General features: G+C 33.2%; 1 protein-coding gene across 1 annotated transcript in view; it reads right to left on the bottom strand.

Moving 5' to 3' along the window:
- The window catches only part of LOC108914288, a 63,665-nt gene that overhangs the window by 3,250 nt on the left and 40,133 nt on the right, over nucleotides 1-20,282 (bottom strand). The window contains exon 3 of the mRNA XM_018720094.1: nucleotides 897-1,026. Coding sequence (XP_018575610.1) covers nucleotides 897-1,026 — 130 coding nt within the window. The remainder of the gene's footprint in view (nucleotides 1-896; nucleotides 1,027-20,282) is intronic.

The following is a 20,282-nucleotide window of genomic DNA, read 5'->3' as shown; positions in this document are numbered from 1 at the left end:
AAAATTTTAGAAATTACCACAAGAAATTCAAATTTCACACTATAGATAAACCGATCAAAATAACTCATTTAGAGTGAAAAAGAAAATTGTTACCTGAACTTTTATAAGTGGAAATGGTAAAGGGGCTTATAACAAACGAAAAAAATAAATGCGTGAGCAGGGGTGGCGGAGGGTTGATTTGGGGGGTTGAAAAACTGTAAAAAATGTATCATTGGGATTTCTGGCGAAAGTTGACGTCAAACAAAAAAGTATCCTATACAAAAGTTGTAGATCATGCAAAAATCTACAACTTTTGTAGAGGTCACTTTTTAGGACAACCTTAAAAAATCCGAGAAACTTGTTTTTTTCTTATTTTTCGTTTTTTATTTCTTATTTCCGCAAAAATAATTTAATTTTGACAAAACTTGGTGACAGTATACCTTTTTGTGTCTTAAATAACCACAAATTTTTTTAGATAAAAAAATCAAGAAGTAGGATCGATCAGTGTACTTATTTTTTTAAAATTTTGATGAATTCATAATATACAGCGTGTCCAAGATAAGGATGGGATGGCATTAGGATCTACTATGGAAACAACCTCATTCCATGAACATTTACATTAATTCTTTTGGTGAATTAACACTGAAGGAACATATTTTTTTGCCACACCCTATACGCATTGTTAACTTCGCACAAAGGAATCTCAGGATCCAAATCCAGCGAATATCCCGCATTACAAACAACCTTATCTGGTGCGACAGTGACATCATGCTCTTAACGAAACTAATTAAGTAATTGCTAAATGTCACGAACCACCATCGGGGCTGTCGCTTGCATCGTTAATTAAATCAGACGTCGCGCGGAAACCTCACCGTTACGTATTTGTAAGGCATCCACCTTCAAGACCTGATACTCACCACCAAGAATAGGAACTGTGTGACCGACTTGTGCTTGTGCGGGCGAATGGGGTGAATCATCCACCAGCAGGGACGTCTCCGAGGGGTATTCGTATATTTCGGGGCCTGCCTCTATGAACGATATCCTCAACTGAAAACAGAAAAAAAATGTCAGCTATAAAAGTAAATATAAATAGAATAAAACGTCAGAATTGAAGGAGCGCATTTTCCGACTGATTGTGCCCCCAGTTCCATGTCAGTGATCTTAGTTATAATTTTGAACTTTAAAAATTATTACCCCTCAGATAGGATTGGCAGAAGAAAAAAAAGTAAAATATAATGTGAATTAAAGGGACAAATTTTTATTAATTTTTCAACTATTTTCGAGAGGCTGCGTGTGCTGTGCGCAATGCGCTCTCTTTCTCTCCACCTGGCCCCAGGCGATTCCGAATACTGAAATCCGATTAATGTTTTTGCGATAGTGTTTACATTAATTTTTCAAGTATCAAAAATGGCTTGCGTGTATAGCAACTCGGAGTTGATGGGATATCTTTTTATTTATGCTGAAGTAAGACAACATTTGTGTAATGGTGAAGCAAGACAACATTTGTGTTAGTTCGTAGGAAGTAGGTGAGACGAGCCGAAATGTGGTTACATGTCGGTGGACGAATTTTTGAACAGTTATAACATCAGGGATGTCAAACTATTTTATTAATTAAAACCACAAATCAATTTCATTAATTAATAACAACAATATGGGCAAAGTAATAATAACAAAATAATAGAGAAATCGGAATTAGATTTCGTTTGAGTAGAAACCATGTATAACTGAAAAAGATCTAGGACCACTGCATGATAATATAACTGCGTATTACTTTTTTCCACTTTACCACTTCCTTTGACGTATAGACGTACACTTCCGACTAAAATATAATTATCATACGATTGTCAAGTTTTTTTATGTTTAAAATCGCATTGTAATAAAGCATGTCGTAAAATATCTAAAGATTTATAATTATAATCAGGATAATAGCTTAATTTATCTCGAATCATGTTTAAAGTAGGAACTTTATTTTCTTTATACATATTAAAAATTGTGCGCCGCATTACATCTGGTAAAATCGTCAATTTTCGTTAATTTTGTATTTTTCCGTTCCCTCTTTATACCGTGATCAATCCTTCTTTAATTACGGATCGTTTTTGATATCTTAGTTAATTCGTTAATCCGTTTCCTAACTATTTTATCACATTGTTCACTATTTTCAATTTTCAAACATTCATATATTATTTAATATAATACGTTGACTTTGTACGTGTAAATCTTTGTTTTTAAACTCTCAGTTTGCTTCGATGCTTTCGACAAAAACCGGTTCCACTATTTGGGGATTTCCCCGAGTTATTTCGTTATCCTCCGCTTCAAAGAGTGTCCAGAGAGCCACGCTAAATTACTAGATAATTACATATAACATTTATTTTAATAACTATTACCCTTTACTGGTTACGATATGAACAAATAATAATATCAACTAATAAATAATAATACGTATTATACCAACAAACAACATACCCCGCATATGCTCTGCACTGCACTGGCAAAGCGGCAAAGCTAAATGAACCCGTGTACCATACAAAAAATTTATTTACGACCTAGTGGACCAATACAGTTTTGCTTTGACGACCAGGCGGACTAGTTTACCAATACCGGACTCGCCGAATTGCTATTCGAGTATAAATTACGGGACACATCATGGTCAAAGCATAAGAAGAATTTTCAGGAGAAGTGCATACGGTCCTGTGCTTTAAGATTTACAGGTTCCAATTGACATCGTAACAACTATAAATTAAAATTGTATGCTTTGTATACGCCAGACCTTATAAAATATACACAACCGTGATTTACAAACAAGTACAAAATGTATCCCAAAATATATAAAGGTTACATCAACACGAACTGACCCAAATTTAATCTTATCGCTATACCGTTATACTAAACCGGAGACTTAAAAGGACCAAATCAAAATCTCAAATGTTTTATTGTTATTATTTAGTCGATACTTTTTCTTAAAACATTTGTTGAATGAATACAACTTGCCAGCTGAAAAAATTTAAATAAGAAACTTTCTTTGTCTTTCGTCTTCATCATCTGTAACGTCTAACGCTGTATTGTTAATAATGGGCAGGATGTTTTGAGATCACGGTAAAAAGTTAACAGTTTTTTCGGAAGCGTCACAGTGTGATGCGCCTAGTGAACAATTCGTTTTTAAGCGGAAAATGATAATTCGCCCATTCTTTGTTTGACTTTCGGATGGGATGAGTTGCAGTAATGTCACTGGCCTTGATCGTGATAACTCTGTTAACCGCAGTACAGTGCTGTCACCTCGGCGTTGTTCTGGTACTAAAATCTTACAATTATAGTAACATGTTGAAAGTGGGAAACGATTGTTGGAATTATATGTTCTGTATATGACACCATGCGTCGTTTCAAGAAAACACCAGTTCCATATGATTTTTCAACATTTCTCGTCTTTCTTGATTCATGAATTTTTTGTGTGAATTCATTTATGAAAAGAAAACTATAACATTGCATTTTGGAGAAAAATCCATAAAATGGCGTTCTTTTGAAATAACTACAGGTTTCCATATTATTATTTGATTATTTATTTCATTAAAAAAAGTATAATTTCACATTAATGTTGTGGGGAACACAGCAAAAAGTCATACATAAATTGTATTTCAATTGTCATTTTATTGTAATCATTGAGTAGTTAGGTTTCCTCTCTTTATTTTTGAGATACAAAATGTTGTGTTATGAATGCTCTCACGATGAACTCTACTAAACTGCGCTTTAAAGAATTTATCCGAATATATAAGCCTTCTCTGACCGGATGCGACAAGGTTAACCCAGGTATAAAGCTCCAAGAGAAAGAAAATATCGAAAGCTTAAAACCAGTCTGCGGTATCAAAACAGTGGCGTAGATTACATTGCAACTCGTTGATGATTTACTCTTCTCAAAATTACAATTTGCTGCATCAAAACGTAAGGTAAAAAAATAGTCTTTATAAATTCTGTTTTAATCTGAAATTAAATTTATTAAAAAGAATTAAAATGACATCTACTTAAATTATACCGACATTTTCTGAAATACATACGGACATATGTAGATATACTTTTCATTATTAAAAGAATATACTATTATTGTGAAGACGAAACAATTTCATACGATATCTTAACCATATCTGATATAAAATCCTTGTTTGTTTCACACATAGTTTGTGGCTGAAATACGAGGATTTTGGTCGACAGTGCAAGTGTAAAAGTCTCTTAATATTGAAATTCAAACCATGTCGTTTTATGTTCAGATGATGTGGAAAGTAAGCTAATAAGAATACGCTTCATTTCATTCTACAACACATTTAGCAGCACAGATTTGCGAATAAATTCATTATATTCTCCAATGTCCTACATATTTTGAAGGACTAACAAGTCTTTCTTCATTTTTTTCTGTTGTTAAAAATGATCTTAAGCTATGTTCAATGGTAGCTACCATTTTAAGGATTATTATATTTTACATATGTATTATGTTTTGAAGAAATCTATTACAAAGCATGTTGTTCTGTGTACAGTCAGCATAAGAGTTTATTTAGTCATGTAGTCAGGAGGAAAAATACAATTTAAAAATTACATTCTATGCATATTTCTATAAATATACTTGGTACTCATGATTTTGCTAGCACTTTTAATCCAAAAAAGCCTGGTAGTTATTTTCTAAGCTTTTCAGCATTGATCAATAGATCTAAATTTTTCTTCAGTCTTACGTGGCTTTTAATGAGTAATTTTCCTTTTTTTTTTTGTTACGCCACTGGCTACAGACCACAAAACGAACGGAGTTGATATTTTTCAAACATTTTGTTTAACAATACCTCGTTCTTAACAAAACTGCTGTTACTTTACTAAAAAGAGATTGGCAATTTCCTTTTTTTAATTTTTCAGCGTTTTGATATTTTAATTTTTTAGCCCTCTGTAGCATGTGTCGAAGCGTATTGTTACGCCGCTGCCCACAAAACGAACAAAGAGTTGACATTTGATCGCGCCGACCCAGACAAAAAGCCAAAATTTAAAAGTTGAACATATTACTCTTTCCGAGAAATGTTCCTATTACGCATTGCCCAATGTCGAGTTGGTTCTTGGTGTTGTCGAGACACACATATAAAATTATTTATAAATCTGCTGCGGTTTGTGGTACAATATGCATGCACATGTGGCGAACATATTTAATTAAAGTTGAAATTGAGAACAAACTCAATAATGTGCGCTACAGCTTTAATGACACGATGCGTGCTTTGTTCGAGTTCAGAGTATTGGTATTTCACGGTTTGACGATGCGAAATAATTGATAAATGTCAATAATGTAAATTAATAGGTATTACCAGAGCTGGGTATTATTGCTGCGAAAATGTAATAAAAATATGGCTCGAAATATTTCGTTCAAATAGCATACAATAATTATAACCCAAAAAAATATACATGGTATTCTACGAGGTCTGTTATATGCGTGCTTGATAAATTAATTGAATTCACTGAAAAAGGGAATGCCCTCTAGGTACTTTTTGTGACCTCACGCGAGCGATTGATTGTGTGGATCATAATAAATTATTGACAACATTATATGCGTACTTTTAGATTGGATCTCCTCATTTTTGAAAGATAGGAGACATTTGAGAATGAGAGTTAAGCAGTTGAAATAGGAGTTCCTCAAGGTTCTGTTTTGGGTCCGATACTGTTTATTTTGTACACCAATGAACTAGATATTTTAATAACCGAAATGTTTCTTTCTATATATACCTAAGATCAATTGGTTATTATTTCAGCCAAATCTGATAATATGACGAATATAAAAAATGCAACGACATTGTAATGTAGAGAAATCTCTGTATACAGTGTGTTAAGACGACACCACATGGGAAACTTTTTTATACTGGTTTCATGGAAAAAAAGTTGTTCTTGATAAAATTGGATAAAATTGATTGGATATTTGACAGTAGTTTTCTATTAGGATTAACTTTTCTTAATAATGATTGTAGATATTGTAAAAAATAAAGGTAAAGGTTAAGCAAAATTTACATTTTCCGACAAGCCTCGTATACGACTGCAAAAAAATGAAATCTGATTACCTCATTTTGGGTTTTAGTACATGCAGAACTTTTCATCAAGAATATTTGATTTGAAAAATTTATTCCCAAATTTATTTAACCATTTCCATATATAGGTCTGGTCGCCCAGTTGAAGAATGCGCGCGCGAGCAAACGAAGCACAGCCGGACTGAGTGACCGGCCATAAATTTCAGTTGTCGACAATTTGCCTAGCAGTGCAGTGCAGCAATACGGAATTTGGTGTGATTCAGGTAATTTTAATTTATTATAGGCACCTTCTATTAATCATTCATATTACAATTGCGAAAATATTATTAAAACATGGCATTTTGGAGACCTTTCCAAACGGAACAAAACAAAATACCATCAGACAATGTTGAATTAGTAGAACCGGTTGTTGATGATTTTAAATATTTACGATTGTTTAAAAAAAGAAGAAAATGAAAAGTCAGATAATGAAATTATAAATAGAATTCACATATCAAATTAAAGTTTCAGTGTCCACAATTTTTCGTGTTGTTAAACAAGGTGTTACATATCGTTTTGTAAAGAGGAAGCGAAAACAAAAATTTTGAAATATCGATGACATGACGAGACAATTTATAATTTATATAAAGAAAATTGAGGACATAAATAATTAAAATATGTTTGATGAAATTTTTTACACATATACAAATTTTTATTATTTTTTACCTTTAGCAAAAAACTTTTTTAGGGACGCCCATGAAACTCAATAAATTTTATTACTAAGCGTTTTTATACACGTTCAACCGACTTCGGAAAGACTATAACATTGCGTACAACCCAGAGCGTCATCTCCGTGAGCTCGTTCCAAGAGTTGAAAGTTTTCCCCAGATCCACGTGGCATCGTTCTAGTAAATTGCACATTCCAAAAATCGTCGCTAACACTTAAGACAGGTTGCACTCAAATAACAATATCACGAAAACTAAATGAGATATCAACAATCCAAGAATAGGTGGTTACAGAGGAGACAACGGAATGCTGCCAACTGCATATCACTAAGAGCTCCATTACCGCGTAATTAAAAAAGTTCTGTTATTTTTTGAGCAGACCTCGTATATAAATGCGAAAAATGTTAATATGATACTTCAATCCTCCGTTCGATAAAGCTACTTACGATTAAAGCGAAAAAGAAATAAAAAAACGAACGAAAATGCTAATCAATGAACTGCATCTGTTTTGTAATGTGACAGTGATTAAGTGACTATAAATATTAATATTTACCTAAGGTTATTATCATATTTAACGTTTTTTTTTTTATTTTTTACATATGTAGTTTTGGTAAATTAACGATACCTACCTATATTAATTAATAAAATAAATAATTTATAAGAATACGGTATAGATAGGATGCAAAGCTATTCCTAGAGACAGATTTAACGGTACTTTGTTCCATCCAAAGTTCTGTTAATCGTTTGAAAAATATTTAGCACCATTTTACCAAATACCCAATCCACGGCAGTGGCGACTCGTGACATTGAGAATAGGAAATAAATTGAAGATAGGCAACGTCCAGAAGAAATGGAACACCCATATAATATAATTCAAAAGAATTTTTAAAATGCGAAGGAATTAATTTGGTGTAACTTTTATATATTGTTTTGTTTTTGTATTATTGATTTTGTATTAAATCTGTATCAAAAATGGGACTCAAGAATGACTCATCGTTAAAAACTGGATTCTCGTAAAAAATGGGACAGCCTCTACACAATTTTAACTAATAATTAACCCCACCTTGCGGTGCGCAGCGTTTAGATAATGACTTCAGCCGACTTACCTTTTTACATTTACAACCGTTGCATAATGAGCGACCCGTTTAAAAAGCATTGATTGAATCTCTTGCAAATCCACGGATTTAATGTAGCGAACGTTAATCCGACAAGCGAGGTGATTAGCCACGTATTCATATCGGGCGCAAAATTAATTACGAATTACCTCATAGAAAGTTGCGGTTTGGTGGACGGCCTTAGTAAATTCCAATGCGTTCGGTTTCCTCTGTTACATACCCGAATAATATGCAGTTCGGTGTGAATGAGCGTGCTTAAATGCATTTTTTTGATATAGGTAACGCGATTACTAGAAAAAACGCTTTGGAATTCAGCTAAAGCGAAACAGAACAGCGAGGTATACACGTAAATTTGCACAGCAGATTTACGACAGTCACGGTTAAAAGCTATGACTCTACACAATTCAATAAAATTTCATTAATAGAGTTAACATAATAACCATAATATAATGTATAAAGTTGAATGATATGTACGATAAACATGTATGCATAGGGAACCTCGGAAATGTGCATGTGCATATCATATGTTCTGCGCCCGTCGCATCGCTATCCAGTAGATCATAAAGTAGCGGTAAAAAAAGTGTCGCATACCTGCATTTCATTTCCAAAGTTTATGTAACCACGCGGCTACCGTACATTTAACAAGTCATTTGTTTTTATTGAGGTGCAGTAAGAACAATTCGGACCTGGAGTTTGGGGCCTTTTAAGGCCTACCTTTTTTATTCCCGTATCATGCAAACTGACAAGCTGTGGGGTTAAACATTAGATGGAAAACAATTAGTTGTTGATGAAGTGTACCGTAGAAGATTGAAAAATTTACTTGCTACAAACGCAGTCGCCTATACCTGCGTTGATCTTGCATGAAATTAACTAAAATAAAAACTAGATAATCCTTTATATCCATAATACCTTTTCTCAGGCAGCATTTTTTGCTAGAATGAAATGATCTACATTGTACATTATTGAAAGGAATTAATTTTTTTAATTATTTTGGAGGTATATTAACTTTTTTGGTGACAAGGAAAACTACTACGAACACATTAACAATGATTTAAATAAGAAATCATCGTATAAAGTAGTTTTACTTTGTCATTTATTGGAAAAGAGAAAATAACCAAAAATGTATAAAATTAATAACAAAGTTCAATTATTTTCTGAATCATCAATTTTAAAAACTTATGAGCCGTCGTTGGACTAAATCGAGAGCTTAACGCCGCCATATTAATTGCTTCTATTTACAGAAACAACCAGCTAATGATTTATGATTTTTTTTGCAATGTATTAAGCACACATCAGGACTGACTTATTACCAAGAGTGATAATAAGCTAAGTAAACAAAGTAGTCGCAATTCCGACGAATTAAGAATAGAGTAATGATAAAGTCATAGATAGAATAACTTTCTCTTTATCTTGGTAGTTACATTCATCACATTTCATATGTTTTACCTCTTGCTGATCTCTCTATAAAGAAAGGAGTTATAAATATCAATCTAACAATATTTATTTATATGTTTTCTCCAAAGTATTTATCCTTAAACGATTTGGTTATATTTACATATTTTCTAATACCAATAAAGCAAACCAGTAATTATAAGATTTCAAAGTTAGTTCTTCCGCAACTTAAAACTTACCCAATATCTGTTTATTGAAGAATCCCTTAAATTCAAGGAGAATAATGACCAATGCAATTATATACTGGGTGTCCTGTTTAAACAACGAATTTAGGTAATTTGGTTCAACTACTTGAAACATTTTTAGTAATTTTCAAAGTTGTGCAAGGATCCGTCTTAGACGGGACACCCTGTATGTTGCACTGGTATGTCAGAAAAGTTAGAGAACAGATGGCATAATTTACTAAAAGTGAATGTGTTCTTTGCCCACCAAAAGTGCTATTGTAGAAAAAGTTATGGAAAAACCGGACCCCATCTTGAAACCAGTTGGCCATGGGGAAGTTCTTCTAACAATAAACGCATGTCTGCAGAAACCATTCGCTTCCCGAAACATTATGAGGCAAAGCCAAGGCAAAAGCAGTTAAAAAAACTATTGTTAACAACGCCAACTTTACTAAATGAAGAGAATATAAAATAACCAACATTTGATTGTTTTCCTGGAGTTTGGTGCGAGTGTCCCGACTCACCCTGTATATTAAACGGTACTGTTGCGGTGTTCGAGTTCAAATATCCATAGCGATTTTATTTAACCTGAGACAAGTGAACCGTTAACTAATATTTTATTTTAATGGTTAGTGGCACCTCGAATAACATATTAAGTTAGTATCATATAGTTTTACGTTGGCCTTTGACCTTCTGTGGAAAACGCACCTTTCTATTCCGTATTCGAATACATGGGTATAACCTACGAGAACTATATCGCGAACTATTAAAATATGGACTTCACTCCGCTGAGTTAACTTGATTTGAATCACGTGGATCAATTAACGGAAAATAGATTAAATCCTCAAGTAAAAGAACTGGAAAAAATGAGCGTAATACTTACTCCTCTCTCCCCTAATATTAAAATGCTAAATTTAAAGCAATGTCATCATCTCTTCTGGGATTTTTTTTGAACTCTTAATAGTTAGGTATTCTTGTAGATGACCTATGCATTTCGATGAGATGAAATTTATGCAGAATAAGCAACCTGTGCAGACCGCAAATCTTCGTAATAAGCCAGGTTATCTTTGTGACTGGCGCTGGCAAAATAAATCAGAAAATCAGTCAAGCGGGTAGGAATTACGTAACAAGCAGAGTCATTGACTTTAATGGGTATGAGTATTTTTGGTAAGGTATGTTACTTTTTATTTTTTGAGTTATTTAAATACGTTGGTTTCACATATTTTGGTGTCCCGTAAAGCCGATTTGAAATATTTTGATTTATTCTAAAATAATTTTTGTAAATTTTTGTGAATTTTCCATACTTTATTTGTAATTTTTCGTAACATTTTTATCCTGGTAAAAGAAATATATTTAGAACTTATCCAAAAAAAATGGGAATAGATTCGTCATTAAAAATGGAGTCAATAGGGTAGAATTTTTTTTTTGTATAATCCTTATAGTTTCCGAGAAAAAAGTTATTGGAGTTGTAGTATTTCCAACCTTTATATCGCTGGGCTACTGTACTGAATATTGAAATTCGATTTTAGTATGTATTATCGTTGTTGCGATAGTGTTTACTTTAGTTTTTCAAGTGTCAAAAATGGCTTAGATACGTGTATAGTAAGTTGGAGTTGATGGATATCGTTTTAATTTATGGTGAATGAACATTTTTGTGTTATGGTGAGGCATTTGCGTTATGGTGAAGCAAGACAACATTTGTTAATTTGTAGAAACTGGGTAAGATGGGTCCCAATGTGTTTACACGACCCGTCGGTTGACAAAATTTTGAACAGTTGTTGTAACATCAAGTATGTGAAATTATATTATTAATTAAAACCACAAATTAATTTTATTAATTAATAATAACAATATCGGCAAAAGCAGTTGAATTTCCTGATATAAAATAGGTGTTATAAAATTTTATTTATTTCTTTCCTTGGCAAAGAAATTCTGTAAATCTTTTGTCCGTTTATTTTTCATTACACTTTACCGCTAGATCAGGTTTTTACAATGCATCAGTTTCCAGTACAATGCAGAAGTCTATTTTTAAATAATTTGATAAAAGTAAATAAATAATAAATAAAAAAAATGTAATAAAAGTTAATTATTTTTTTATATAGAACTTTACTTAAAAGTTGGTAGCACACTAATATCTACTACTTACGTTATAAGGTGCGTATATATTATTTTTAACTCTGTTTCGAAATTTTGAAAATGAACGAGTAATTATTTCATCCTCTTAGATTTCCATTTCTACCTAATAATAATAATCGTTGCGTGTTAAGCAACCATGAGAACCAAATAATGAAATTTTCGCAGGGTAATAATTGTGAAAATTCCTGATTTTCTAATGCTGGAATTAATGGCAATTACGTACGTCATAAACGAACATAATTAATGGAGATATGCAGACATAAATAGCTTTATTTACATATTTGTTAGGATAATGACCTTCTGCATAGTTATAGACAGTTAATTTACATATTAGAAAAAAATATAAAGTGACACTACTATATTTTTCATTTAATTGTACTTGCATCGGTACTTTGCAGCAAACGTTTTTATAGCTACCTTCAGTTATAAAAATGTCCCCTATGAAATCGCCGAGAGGTGAATATTACATCAACACATCAAGTTACTGCCATTTGCCCTACTTATCCGAGTCTACAATTACGGCATTTATTTGTTTTTTAACTGCGACGCGAAAGTAAAAACTAACGAAAAAAAAGTCCCGAGAAAATTACTAGCCTTTACGAGCGGGTCGTAGAGGTTTTAACCTACTTCTGAGACGGGGAAACCACAAAAATAGCAAATGGCATGGTATTATGGTCATTACTTGGAAATATGCCGAGCCAACTAGATATTAATCTCGCTGCAATTGCTGGTTACATTAGCGGGTGTAGCCATCGGCCTACACTTGCGTTTTACAAGAGCAAAACGGTAGAATTTAAATAGCCTACAGGGAGGCCTTACTACTGCGTTATCTTCAGTTTATTTTATGTTGAAGATTTACGATTCTTCTATAACCAATCCTTAAAATGTAGACGTAAGTTATATAATTTATCGTAGTTGAATTTCGTGTTGGAATTTAAGCGGAATTATCAGCGACCCCCTCCGTTTTTGGGGTCGCTGAAACCGAATATGGCCATTAAAAAAATTTAACTAGCCATTTCCCCGTTACCACCCCCATACACCCCCTTCTGGGAGTTGAAATGTCAATTCTCATAGAAAGTCGAGTAGGGTGTGTATTCCTGTTTTCTGGGCCACTAAGAACGAAGAAGACTACCAAAAATGAATTAGACCCCCTCATTACCCCCATGCACTCCTTTCTGGGAGTTGAAATGTCAATTCTCATACAAAGTTGAGTAGGATGAGTATTTCTTTGTTTTCTGGGCCACTAAGAACGAAGAAGTATACCAAAAGTGAATAAGACCCCCTTATTATCCCCTAGCGTCTCTTTACCACCCCCATATACTCCTTTCTGGTAGTTGAAATGTCAATTCTCATACAAAGTTGAGTAGGATGAGTATTTCTTTGTTTTCTGGCCAACTAAGAACGATGAAGTCTACCAAAAATGAATAAGATGTTAAAAAGTACCTACAGCTAATTTAGGTCTATTTTTTATAATGTAAAAGCGCAATGCTCTTTCTGTAGAATGGGCCACCAGTAATGCCTGTTTAGGTTTAGACCTCGATTAAGACACGTGGATAAATCTTATAAAAAAATTCGATAAAAAAAGAAACGGCACAAATATCTCCAATACCGTTAGAGATAGGTAAAGGGAACCTATACACAGTTCGAAAGAGTTTTCAATTTCCTAACTTCTAACAGTAAAAATATACTGGGTGTCCCATTTAAAATAACCAAGTTATTGCTGTTTAAAGTTGAAGTTAAAGTTTTTTAACACCCTGTACAATACTAAATGACGATAAATATAATAATTTATAACTTCATGGATCTAAAATACACTCTGCAAAGCTGCTTCCTAAAAATTATTGTTTTTATTGCTTATTGCTATGCTAAGCCTGCATTTTCATTAAAATTTAAATATCTCACAAACAATAAGTCCTAGGTAGGCAGAACCTTTAATAAAGTTCGCCTATTTTTTATGGTGCTTCCAAAAATGCAGTAAAATACATGGTGTTCCATTTAAAAATACATAACTTTGACATGGTGCGCTTTCTCTGGACACCCTGTATATTTCAAAATATTTTTACAATGTAGCCGTAATCAACCTACACGTACCCACCTAAACAGGTTTCTATAACATTTGCCGTTTGGTCAATAGCGACCGAGCTGTTACTGGTGGCCCACTCTGTATAATAAAATATGATAACTTGATCTTAAATAAATAGGCTATTGATAAGAAATAAAAGTATGTATTGATAAAATAATTATTTAAAAAAGTCATTGTTTAAGTTTCATTTATAACAATCGTATAAGACAAGTGTTAAAATAAAATTTAAATTTTAAATGACATCGCGATTCAATACACATAGTCGCAAAAAGTACACAATTAACTTTCAAGCAGTGATTCATTATCGTTATGTAGAAAGACACCTTTCAATTTACCAATGTTATGTAAGACGAATTCCAATTCCACTATAAAAGTTTAACCACCTGATACTTTACATTTTATGAATAATTTAAAGCGATCGCAGAAAAAAAATCACCAAGCGAGGATAATTTATATTTCATACTTCTCGTTTTATATAAACCTAACGAAATTAATACCGTTTGTTATGATATTTATTCGCATTGTTTTTGCGAACAATGGGAAATTAAATGTTTTATTATCATTTTTGACACAAATAATAAATTGAATTGCAAAATCGTTAAAAACTGACTAGTCACTGGGAAATGTCCGAAAGTGCGTTCTCGGATACATATTTTAGACATTAATAATTCGCAGGGAGGATAAAAAGCTGTAGAACTGATAAAATGCCCGTCGTAGCAGCTCTGCTTTCACTGGGTTTTGGTTGAGAGGAACCGAGTATCGTAACTAGTCTCAATAAATTTCGCAGCTCCATAAAAAGAACTACTTACTATTGGGTATAAATACTGAAACATAATCCTTCAAGAACTAGAGACAACACTTGATCCTTAGAAATTTGAACCTTAAAAACAGTAGTTACATGCATACACTATGTAAATAGTTTTTTTGATCAAAACAGTTACAGTCCGTCAATACAATAGAATAAGCCAATAAAGTTCGGTTATCGGAACTACTGTAACAATTTACCGCGGCAAGGGCGTGCCTTGAAATTTTTCACGTTTCATATTAATAGAATATATACAGGTCCCTGAAAAGTATGGACAACGCCAATTTTACTCCAAGTCCATAAACGATATTAAAATGATGTAAGAGGCAAAAAATTTTCTAAAAGAGCGCTTATTTTAAAAAATATAAATTCTGTCGTCACTGGCGTACACACAAAAAAAGTTGCGGGACAGTCAGTGGCGCAAAGGCACTTGATAGAGAATATCCTGTATATGTATTCTCACCAAATTCTATATTTACATTGCACTTATATAAAAAAAAAACATGTGTACCAAATTTGATGTTTCTAAGAAATAAGAATACGATACTCTTCGAGTGTGAATTAAATTTTTTTCTTTTATTTTTCACCTCCATTGATTTGTTTTAATAAGAAATAACACTGAAAATGCACAGGACGATACACTTACGAAAAAAGAGAATGAACTCTAAATGATTACAAAGGAATCCAGATAAATTAGTCAGCAGCAACGAAATATTCCTACAACGGAGGAAGATTGTTTAATTCTAAAATTCCGAAGGAACTAAATCTAGCGAGATGATGGGTNATACATATTTTAGACATTAATAATTCGCAGGGAGGATAAAAAGCTGTAGAACTGATAAAATGCCCGTCGTAGCAGCTCTGCTTTCACTGGGTTTTGGTTGAGAGGAACCGAGTGTCGTAACGAGTCTCAATAAAATTCGCAGCTTCATAAAAGGAACTAGTATTGGGTACAAATACTGAAACATAATCCTTCAAGAACTAGAGACAACACTTGATCCTTAGAAATCTGAACCTTAAAAACAGTAGTTGCATGCATACACTATGTAAATAGTTTTTTTGATCAAAACAGTTACAGTCCGTCAATACAGTACAATAAGCCAATAAAGTTCGGTTATCGGAACTACTGTAACAATTTACCGCGGCATGGGCGTGCCTTGAAATTGTTCACGTTTCAGATTAATAGAATATATACAGGGTGTCTCGAAGTCCATAAACGATATTAAAATGTTGTAAGAGGCAAAAAATTTTCTAAAAGAGCGCTTATTTTTAAAAATATAAATTCTGTCGTCAGTGGCACACAAAAAAGTTACGGGGCAGTCAGTGACGCGCAGGCACTAGATGGAGAACATCCTGTATATGTATTCTCACCAAATTTGAAGTTTCTACGAAATAAGAATACGATACTCTTCGAATGTGAATTAAATTTCTTTCTTTTACTTTTCACCTCCATCGATTTGTTTTAATAAGAAATAACACTAAAAATGCACAGGACGATACACTTACGAAGAAATAGGCCTTCGTAACAGCAAAACACAGTATGCACTGCAAGCTGTTACGGTGAACGCCACCAATGTCTTTCTACTTCGGGTGTCGAATGCGGTTAATTCCAAGAAACTGACGCAATAGTCTTCTTGGAATTCCATCTCAACAAACATCGTACGGACTGTATACTACAGCGAGCACTACTATGCTTATTAAAATTTCCTCTAGACTCGTTTTCCGCTCACGCACAAGCTGTTAAAAAGACATCTGGTAGGCATTTTATTAATGAATATGGAAAAAATAAATCAGTGCAGAAAATCACATAATTTATAATAATTATTTATTAATTATGAAAGTCGGTAATAGCTGACAAGACATTGAAATGGCCATTACACCAGGAAAATTAGCGAAAATAAAAGAGAAACTCGAAAAAAGTCCTATCCGCGAGATTATTGTAAAATTGTCTAAAGGAACATAATACAAGACATCTCTCGTCTCGTGAGTCAAAAACTTTTATTAGCTAACTTTTCTATTTAACAAATAAGTGAGGAAAACAGTTTTTTCACTTTGCAGGGAAAACCATCAATTTTAGCGAAAAGTGACTCACAGACAGCTTATAGGAAGTAAAATTATCTACAAAATGATACTTGTTCAATTAAAATCGGTTAATAAACAAAAAAGTTATTGCAAAAAAAAACAAGAAAAGTGCCCATTTTTTAATTTGTTTATAACTATCGCATTTATTGTTAAAATTTTATAAAACATATGACAAGTTGAGGGATTTGTCATACTTAATAATTTCTTATTGGAAATTCAGATTTTTTAAGGAAAAAAAGTTTGACATATGTTTACTCCGACGGAACACTACAACTAGCGCATCTTAGATGTGATTGCAAAATAGTTACCATTTCCGTAATTACCACCTCAGAAAACATACGTGTACAAACTTTCAAGACATTCCGTTCAAAGATGCTCAAGATATTTAAAAAAATCGAAAATGTTTTTCCAACTTTAACACCCTGTAGATCGAAAAGGAGCAACATTCGGATAAGGCATATTTGGCTTAATCGCTCTATTTTGAGGTCAGTAACATGCCCTTAAGCTCTGTCTAATTATTAATGAATCACCCCGTATATGGTATTTTAACCTCTACTTAGCATTGCTCTTTGTTAACAGTACTATGTTGCGACATATTTTCTATACATAACATATTAATATTTTTATTCGTAATCTGACTACGGTCCTGTTAAAATCCGCGCCTACTTAGACTTATTTTTATGGAAAAGGCGATCCTTTATTATGTTAATTGTTACTATTTTTGAGTTAGAAATGTTTTTTGTAATTATCATAAACGAGATACGAGAAGTAACTTCGAAAAATTGACTAGCATATAGTAAAATAACGATTATCGGATATCCACATCCGGGTGAGAATAAACTCTAAATGATCACAAAGGAATCCATATAAATTAGTCAGCAGCAACGAAATATTCCTACAATGGAGGAAGATTGTTTAAGTCTAAAATTCCGAAGGAACTAAATCTAGCGAGATGATGGGTGTTGAAATGAAGAGAGATGAAATGAAGACAAATTATGATGATCAATAAACGTGAACGTTCGATGTAAAAGCATTTAGCCAAATTTTTTTTGTCTCCGTGAACGACACCAAGGTCTACGAGGTCAAAGAAAACGCAAACTTATTCACGAACGGCGTCAGTGTATTAAAGCATTTCCTTGAACCTCAACGGAATCGACGACGATCTCCGACTGAACGGCATAAGTGGAATTCTTGAGTAACATCGATGGCCTTAAAGCAGCACAAGGCGGCGGTCCGCATATCATCTGCTTATCTCGCGAGACGAAATACTCCAAATATTTCCACCTACATCCCCACAAGACTATCTGGCCTTATCGATCGATCGAGGAGCGGTAGCTTGAGGACGGTACCGATAAAGTTCGGAAAGAATTTAACCGTACCTTGCCCTGCGGCAAAGTATATCGCTGTCCTCGACATATAAAAAAAATGAAGCAGACGTGTGTCCACTATTTTTTTTGTTTCTTGAAACATAGACCGATGTAATTTCAATACCTGCCATGATCTTTGTTTCCCACTGCTAGGCATTCGGAACAGGTTATATTGGTAATGCGACAAAGGCATTGAACTGTGTATTTTTTTCAAGACAATGTTGTCAGTTTGTTTCAACAAATGCTCTGGCTTGTTTCTCGCTGTAGTTTGCAGACAGCGAACTACACTTCTGTGCAATACTGAAATAATTCTTTGACAGTGGTTGAACTAAACACGATCCTCATAACATTGTGTAGTTATTTTTCTCCGATCATCTGACTAATCTTTTACTAATACAGGGTGTTAATTAACTTATGTCAAAAATTTAAAGGGGTGAAAAAGGAACAAAAACTGAGTTAACTGATATCACAAACTTGTATTGGAAGTTTAAGGTCATAGAGAAAAAAGCTAATTAAAAATGTATTTAAAATTGTTTTGAAACTGCTGAAATCGCGGCGAGTTCTTACAAAATATTATGTAATAGTTTTTACGAGTTTGTAATACACTGTTGTAGTGATTGCTGTGCTGTTTTTCGAGAGTACATTTAATAGCCGTATTTCCAAGTCTTCTTTTGAAAATGACGCAATTAGAATTGGATACGTCGCGCTCAATCTTGTGTGCAATCAAATGGTGGGTACATCGAACATCTTCTATGAAAAACAGCAGTTCTTAAAAGGTGGCCACTTGCAATGTTGAGATGTCAGATTTTAAAATTATATTTTACTCAACACAAATTCGTGTATTTACCTCATTTTGATATAACTGACATGTGGGAAAAATATTTGACATAAGTTCATTTAGACCCTGTATAGAGCACATCATCTTGGGAATATTGTTAGAATATGTGAAGCGACAGCTTATTTATGAAACATATGATATTATAAAAACTATATTCATTGTATCGCAGATGCGAAAGAGATCATTTAAAAAAAATGACGTGTTAACACTTCCTTGATCGTCTTTTGTTTCAGTTAAGGCTTTTTTTCTAGAGGCGTTTGAAGAGGAAATATTAATTTGTTTTTATGTTTGTCCATATTAATGCATTTTTTGTATGTGTGAAGATGGAAAGAGAATATGTAAATGGCGTATACAAATTTCCATGTCATAACTTATAAAATGTTATTTTTTGTCAACATTACTATTAAAAAGTCATTTTACAAATTAATTACAAATAACAAGAAATGTCACTTTTTTTTAGACACATGTCATGTCGTGTTTTCAAACCGTGTAGCCTTGAAATCATGAACGACTATTGGCTACTACAGAGTCCGTGAAGTATTTGCATACGACTGACTTCTGCTTGATGAAAAGAATTATTACCTTCAGATATTTTGTTACTGTGGCAGTTTTGGTCAGTCTTTCATTTGAGTGCAACACTCTTTCTTAGAAATCACGAAAACAAAACAAATTTCAAATAAATAACTTTTACGACAACCTGGACATTTTGAAATTAGTTTGCGTAATATCTCACAGTGAATAGCAAAAACTTTATATTTCTCAATTTATTTATAAACATGAAGAAGTCATCGACCACTAAAAGCCAAAGTCAGGGAAAAACGTAAAATTTATAAAAGAAAAGTTCAAAGCTCGACTTTTAGAGGTTAAAAATTCATATAACCTTCAAAAATTAAGTAGCACTAATATATTTTTATGGTCATTGCTACTCAAAGTTTACTAGCAAAGAGTGACCTACTAACCTGAACTAGAGAGCTTGATTAGTGCCGCAATTCGTAAAAATTCAATGCCAGACAGGGCCTGTAGTCCCCAGAGTAGTTTCCCACAATATCAATCATCTATCTGCGAAGTGCACAATGAAACTATTCCGTACCTATTGACGTCGTAAAGACGTCACAGTCGACGATAAAATTCATTTTCATTTTACACAAATAAGGATTTACTTGTATGCAAATCACGGCGTACTTAAAAGAAACAATGGCCGTCTGGTGTCTTGGTAATGACACAGGTACCTGCACTCTTCCTAGAAGGTTAAGCAACGCGGCACGTTTCTTTTGTTTTAAAAGCGAAACTGTGACTGCGTGTGCGTTTTTGTACGGTTCAAGGCGGTGTACGGCACGCTGTTGTTAATTTTACAATAACATAACGGTTAGAAGCCAGAACATATTCGCGAAAAGATAGGGGTGTGCTGAAAATATTTTAAAATAACACGGAGAATTGTGGTAATACAAATATATAAGTAGTCTTTCCGAAGTGAGTTGAACGTGTATAAAAACGCATAGCAATAAAATTTAATGACTTTCATAG

This window comes from Anoplophora glabripennis, unplaced genomic scaffold, assembly GCF_000390285.2.
Source record: "Anoplophora glabripennis isolate ALB-LARVAE unplaced genomic scaffold, Agla_2.0 scaffold1, whole genome shotgun sequence".
NCBI lineage: Eukaryota > Metazoa > Arthropoda > Insecta > Coleoptera > Cerambycidae > Anoplophora > Anoplophora glabripennis.
This window is presented reverse-complemented; position numbering and strand designations above follow the sequence as displayed.